Below are 7111 nucleotides of genomic sequence, written 5' to 3'. Positions count from 1 at the left end.
ACAACCTGTTCTGCTAATGCTGGAGAGAACAAGACACTCACTCCACTGGGGCCACATGGCCACCCTGGGGCACTGTCAGATCCAGGAAGTCCGCTTGCATTTGTCACAGCCTTTGGGCTGTAGGATCTTCTCCCAGGAGGCTCAGCGACACAGCACAGAGCAGTTTAGGAGCAGGGTCCCAGGCACCCACAGGCCCTGGCTGTATTCCCGGTTTGCAGCTCACGTAGTCATACGACAGGTGTTCTCTGCTCTCAAGCCATGTGCCAGACACCAGGAAAATGGGGGACAGAGATTCAGACCAGGCCCTGCCCTCTAGGGACTCTGTCCAGCCTGTACTTTTTCACCTTTCTCTCCCCCACAGAAGCCCATCTTACCTGAGCTTTAGAAGCACCGAGAGGTGTCTGCAGAGCTCTGGGTCCCGATAACATGACCGGTATCATTTTTATTGAGCACCTGCTACATGCTATTACTTATACAAGAGTCTTATATGCGTCACTTTTAACGTCCACAATTACCCTAAGAGTTTTTGTTACCTTTATTTTACAGACAAAAAAAAAAAACAAAAAAAAAAAACAAAAAAATCAAGGTTAAAGAAAAGATAACATCCCTAAAGTCACACATCTAACAAAATAGAACAGGGATGAACCCAGATCTCAGAAACTCTAAAGTGTGCATTTTACATTGTCTTCTGTTCCAACACTCTCCAATAAAACGGTTGCTGTTCCAGAAAACATTTTTCCTTTAGGAGCCCAGGATTAGGGGAGAGATGGGGGTCGTATTGGCCAAGATGCTTCTCAGAGCTGCCTGCGCTGGGAAACCAACCTCGTACACTGTGCCAGGCACTGTGCGGGGCTCAGCTGCCCCCTGGAGGTCGGGCAGGACCAGTGTCTGCCCATCTCCACTCCAGGAAGAGCCCTCCTGAGCCGTCAGCTTGACGGAGGACTGGTGACACTGAGGGGCAGGGCCTGAGGCCACAAACAGTCTGGTCCCAAGCAAGGCAAAGGACATGACCTGTTGCCGGCAGACACATTTCTAGCTGATAGAAGCAGAGTTTTAGGCTTGGCTGCTGTCTCCGGCAGGATGGACAGAGATGGAAGAGAAAGGAAAGAGCAGGCAGGGAGACCTGGTAGGTCCTATGACAACAGTCCAGGTGTGACAGGCCAGGCTGGTAAGCACTGGGAAGTATGACTAAGGATTAAGCAAGAAATGCTTGAATATAGCATGGTATTTAAGAGCAAGATCTGGATTCAGATGGCCTGGGTTCAAATCCTAGCTGTGCTGCTCACTAGCTACATAACTCAAGTGACTGCTCTGGTGTTGGTTTCCTCACCTGCAACATGGGGTAGTAAATGCACTGTCCTCATGGTGTTGGTAAAATGAGAATTACATGAAGTTCTTTGTCCAGTATCCACCACGTGGTAAGCACTTAATACTACTAATTATGAGAATACTCCTACAAATATTAATCCCCCACTCTCATGAAAAGACAAAAAGAGAAACACAGCATTTATAGGTACTTTCAGTCCTGAGTCTGGACTGGCATGGGTGTTCTGGTACTTGCTTCTCACATATAATCCTTGCTTGGCCAGTGGGTTACCAGTCCCCTAGGAGCAGGAACCACGCACCATGTTGGCCCAATACGGCCCCAACCTCTACAGCATCTGGCACCAGACTGAGCACTTAGTAGGCTCTCACAGACTCTGGAACCTCAGGTCTAAAAGACACCTGATGTGCCAGGCTACCTGTGCACGTGTGTGTGTTAACAAAAAGGATAACGCACAGTTCTTGCCCTTGAAGGGGTCGCAGTTTAGCGAGGGAGGATCTGAAGTCGTCCTGTGACAATCGAATAATCCCCTGCTCCCAAACCCACTCGCTCCGACCTGGCATTGCTCTCACCCCAGGCGTGCATGCCTGCACAGCTACCCTCCTCCTCATTTCACTTCGGTTCCCTGGGCTCACAGGAAGTGCTGGCTTTGGGCTGGACCCTGTGTGGGGCACAGAGGTTTCAACCTTCAATGGAATGAAAAGCTGTTCAGTCCTGTGCCCGCCCCGTGGGCCCCCGTTTCCACCCCCTGCCCGTTCTTATCAGACCCTCCTGATGGCAGGTCTATGAAATCTCCCCTGGAGGGGACTGTGGGTCCCTGGACTGACCTTGTCCTGATGTGTTTGATCAGCTGTTCCTGGCTTGCGCAGGGGGAACCAGTGCGAGAAGAGCCGGCAGGAGTGGTATTTGATCAGAGCAGCTGGGAGCTCCGGCCAGGCTGGCTGCTGTAGCCTGCTGCTAATCTCTCCTTGGAGGACAAAGAAAGGAGGATGCTCTGATAGACCAGCCCACAGGTCACTTGGGAAACAGCCTTGCTGACAGGGGTGAGATGCAGAAGTTGGGTTCTCCCTGGGCGGTGATGAGGGCAAGTGAGAGGAACCCTGCTTGGTCCCGGCCGAGCAGCGACGACATCTAAGCACCCAACCGTGCTGTCTGGTGCCAAACACGCAGAGGTGCAAGTGTCTTAGTGGACACAAGCCACTAAGCTATGATCTCGTAGCACTGGGTGACAGGGCAGAAGATGGAACAGATGCCCAAGAAGAAAATGAGCTGCTTTCTATGCCCATATCCTAAACCCTCTTTTCTCGGTGAAACCTTGAGTCCTGGGTTATTTCCCAACAAAGGCTGATGACGCTTAGTCTAGGGCAAGTTCTTTCTCCACACCAAACACATCCCTGGGCACAAGCTCATGGAGGGTAAGATGAACGATGAGTACGAAAGCTCAAGAGTCAAGGCGGGAAGGCCAGAAGTCATTACTGTTCTCACTGCATGTGTTGCCACCTGACACTTGAGAGTCTGTGCCTTTACTCAGACATGACCCCTCTGCTCTGGTGCAGGGAGCTCTGAGAGTCTGTGCTCCAAACCCTCTGACCCCCACTCGCTCTGGTCTGGGGCAGAGGTTGCATTACTGTGGTGTAGCCCAGAGGGAAATCTTGCCTTGGTCTTGGGCACGATTGCACTCCATTCCGGGCTCTCTATCTTAGAATACGTTAGGTACCATCCTTCCCTGCCCTTCTCTGCCCTCTTCTCCCAGGCTCTTAGAGAGTATTTGACACATTGACAGACATCCTTTAGGAAGCACCTATATTCTGCCAAGCATTGCACACGTTACCTTCCCTCCTCACAATCACCGCTGGGCTCACCTTGCCCAAGGTCATCGTCTAGTCAGAAGTGGCCTGGGAAGCGAGCCCCTGTACCTTTCACTGTGCTGCTTAGCCTCGTCCAGCCAGGCCCCCGTCCAGGCCTGAGATAACTGGATCAGCAGGGGATCACTCGGCCCATTTCCTACCTCTGCTCAGTCACACCTGGCCCACAGCACCACTTTACCTCTGTGCTGTTCACCTTCATGGCTGGAGCCCAGCTGCCTGGACACTCAGGACGGCTGCTCGAAATGCGCCAGCTCCAGCCCTCTCTCCAAAGACACTGTGTAGGCAGAGGGACATTCCTTCATACAGCCCTGTGGGCACTGGATAAGGGTCTATTCAGGAGACTCCAGCACTGTCCCAGGAGAAGTGAGCACAGAGAGCCCTCTGCCCGGACCTGAGCTTAGACAGCTGCGGGATCTGATGCCTCCCTCCCCTTGCCTCACACGCCGGATTCTTACTGCAGAAAGTAGGTCCAGCCTATCTGTGTGTCTGCTCTTGTTTCCTTGTTGGCTGCCAGCAACATGACATTTTCAGCTGCTCACCACAAAAAGGTTTCTGCTTATTTTATAGTTATCTGCTCAGCACTTTATGCTTTGGGGGCAGTTGAGATTTAAGAGATAATGAAAAGTGGTGGTTGTTATAAGGATCCCTAAGGATTCAGAGAGATTGGAAGAAGAGAGACACGTACAATTGCAGGAATGGACCTTCTTCTCAGTGCTAGAAATTGCAGGGAAGAGCTCACCTGTGTGTGAAGGACTTTATTCCTAACAACTAAAAATTTCAACACTAAATTCATTAAATCCAGGCTTTTAATTCGTACTACAATTCTGTGGGGTAAATATAGTAATTTCCCCCATGTACAGATGGGAGCTGGAGGAGGGAGCTCAGAGAGGGTAAGTATGTCACCCAAGGTGACAGTCAGAAAATGGCATAGTTGGGATGTGCCCAGGTCCGACACCAAAACCTGTGTCTGAAACTCTGCTGATTTAGGAAGCAGACTCCACATGACAGGAGAGCACCCCGCACCCCCCACCCCCATGCTAACATGGCCTAAAGGCACACAATAGCCCCTGGGAAACCAGGCCTATCAGGCCTGTTTGACAGCTGCCCAGAACCGAAGAGAAAACAAGTGTATATCATCACAGCCATTTGAAACTCACACAACATCATTTTTTTCAAAGTACATATTTTATTTATATAGAATAGTGCAAGATGAACACAAATAATGGTTTGTAATCCAATTTATATAGCATCGTGTGCTGGTTAGCAGTCCTGATCACGGGTGGTTGGTGCCAGGTGGGGCTGGCCGTGGTTCGGGAAACAATGAACACTACGTGATTTGGAAGCGACCTAAAGGAAATTAGCCCACGGGACACGTTTTCTCAACAGCATAATCCCCAAAGCACAAACGGCTTCTCTTCGTTATAGGCCGAGCGGTAGGTGTAGCAAGTTTTTGAGTCCTGGCTGTGCTTCTGAGCTTCTGGTCCAAGTCCTACCAGCACCAAGGTTTTCCATGGCAACAAAACAACGATCAACTGCCTTCACACTCCCTGCAACACCAAGTCTTCCTTTTCCTCCCACACGCCCAGTGTCCCTGGAATACACTGGGCCAAGTGGAGCAGGGCTGGGCTGCTGAATTCTTCCTTTGGGAGGACTAAGACATGCCAGCATTTTTTCCATCACTGTCCAACTTTCTAGCTCCCATTTCATAGAAATATTGCTCGTAAGAACCATTCAGTATAAGGTGAGCAGTGTCTTCGTCCCTTATTCCTAGATCTCAGGCACGAGACATTTCAAGGCACAACCCTCCCATCTCATTAATGTCAGTGTGTGGTGACGGCCAGGTCACCCGGGGTGAGAAACCTCAGGCCCTATCTCATCTCATGGAGTCTGGGAGTATTCCTGATTTAGACATGGGTGGACAGGGACCTCGTCCTCCCGATCCACCCGAGAGACTCGAACTGTCAACCACCAGCCGCCTCTCAGAGCTCTTCCTGGGGGAGGAGGACAATGTCTGTTCTGGGCGTCAGCAGGACGGGAGAGTCAGAACGCTTCCTCAGAGAACTGGAATCACCAGGGAACCAGGATCCACACTGACCACGGTATGCGCTGGGCTCCAAGTTTTCCAAACACAAAGCTTGTGAGAGAGAGGACATGGGCTCTCCAACACAAACAAGTAGAGCCCTTCGTCTCTGCCCCGCTGCTGCCCTCTGGTCCCAGGTTCTGCCCAGGGGCTTGGACAGTGCCATCTTTCTTCGGCAACACTGTCTCACTTACCTGGGGTGGGTGAGTGCTCTTCTATAAGTGCCCCCGTTATTCCCACAGAAGTAGACTCCAGCCTGCAATCCGCCTGCCTTTCCCTCCTCATCAGCTGTTTCATGAACTCTGGGAGCAAAGGAGGTTTAGGGGCCCACTGAACAGGTTAAGTGTTCCAAGAAGTCCACAGACGCCTCCACACCCCGGCAAATGCCCCAGGGCTCAGGGCAGCATCAATGGCAAGGAGGCAAAGGGAAGACCATCTGCCCTCACGAAGCATGGGACATGGACTAAGGAGACCCTGGTGACAGTGTCCTCTGCGGCAGCAATTCAGAGGGTCTCTTGGGCAGAAATGGGAGAAAAGAACAAGATGGCCAAGCAGAGCTAAAGAGAGTCTTTCTACAGTAAAACCCACACCTGGGCGTCTCTGGGGAGTGACACTGTAAAATCACTGCCAATGCAGTGTCTTGCAAAGGTCCACTCAGAGCAAAGGCTAAATTCGGGATGAACCTTTCCTCGTCCCTGACTAGGACGGGTACAGAGTCCGCGCCTCCCGACGAGTGTACCCGGGGGAAGAGCTACCTTGTCGCAAGTCCGTCCAGTGTCTGTGTTTGCTCTCAGCACCGCAGAGAGCTGCTCGTCGGGTGATTCTGAAGAAAACGCGTGTCCTATCACAACCTAGATCCGTCAGAAACCTCAGAAAGGGTTTCTCAGTACTTGAAAGGATCTGAAACTTGGGTTTAAAGAGCTTTCTGTATTCAGAAGATTTTTAAAAAGAAAAATCACTTTCCTCCCTAGGCCCTTGGCAATTAATTTTTTATTTACTTTGTCTTTTGGCTGGAAGAAGTTCTGATGACACTGCAGTTCCCAACCACTGCCCATGGAAGGTGAGCAGCTGCATTCTTGTCCGCTGGGCTTGGCCTCCAGGCCCTGTAAGCACAAGCCACTCCGCTCTCTTTCAGTGGGTTTTATCTGGTGTCAAGGGGAGATGCAGTGTCATTTTGCCATTTGCAGGTCAAGAGCTCTCCTGGTCTGATGGCTCACAGGACTGAAAACCCATAAGAAGAGAGAGGCTTGGCAGAAGCGGTGAGGGCTTCCCGTGGAGGGCAAGTCTTAAAGGTTTGAGCACCATCTTCTGGTCAGTTTGTGGCTTTTGATGCCCGACTTGCCTTTGAAAACTTCATTTACTTCAGAATAAAGATCCCAGAGTTGACATGCTCAAGCGATTTGCATATCAAAATGAGGACCCCCTGGAGGCGGGAGCAGCTGCCTAGGTGAGCTGGCCCAGGCTGGAACTCGCTGCATATCCAGCACAAAGCTGGGTGGCAGCCGTACTGGTCCGTGTTAAGGATCCCCCTTCTGCCCTTCCAGCAGTGTGTGGTGGCAGTAAAAGTCCCAACCATGACCCAAATCAACCCCCCGACTCCTGCTTGTACCTGCTGATGTGAAATGTGCTTGGAAAGAGCGGGTGAACTAGCCTTCTGCCAGCCTACAGCTTGAGGACCAGTGATCCAATCAGACACCACCCTCTGCAAGGGGTCAGGCCACACGGGGGGACCGGGAGCCCTGCCTGTGTGTAAACACGGCGCTAGCAGAACTCAATCTTCTGGTACGGAGGAGAGGAAGATAAATGCTAGTCATTCCCTCCAAACGGCAGGAACCTACA

At 51.4% G+C, this 7111-nt stretch overlaps 1 protein-coding gene across 1 annotated transcript in view; it reads right to left on the bottom strand.

The window, feature by feature from the left end:
- Window positions 1-2194: 2194 nt before the first annotated feature.
- The window catches only part of ZBTB40 (zinc finger and BTB domain containing 40), a 71437-nt gene continuing 66520 nt past the window's right edge, over window positions 2195-7111 (bottom strand). The window contains exon 18 of the mRNA XM_033113876.1: window positions 2195-2291. Within this exon, the coding sequence (XP_032969767.1) occupies window positions 2235-2291 (57 nt within the window). The 3' untranslated portion in view covers window positions 2195-2234. The remainder of the gene's footprint in view (window positions 2292-7111) is intronic.

The sequence above is a fragment of the Rhinolophus ferrumequinum genome, chromosome 9 (assembly GCF_004115265.2).
Source record: "Rhinolophus ferrumequinum isolate MPI-CBG mRhiFer1 chromosome 9, mRhiFer1_v1.p, whole genome shotgun sequence".
Classification (NCBI taxonomy): domain Eukaryota; kingdom Metazoa; phylum Chordata; class Mammalia; order Chiroptera; family Rhinolophidae; genus Rhinolophus; species Rhinolophus ferrumequinum.
This window is presented reverse-complemented; position numbering and strand designations above follow the sequence as displayed.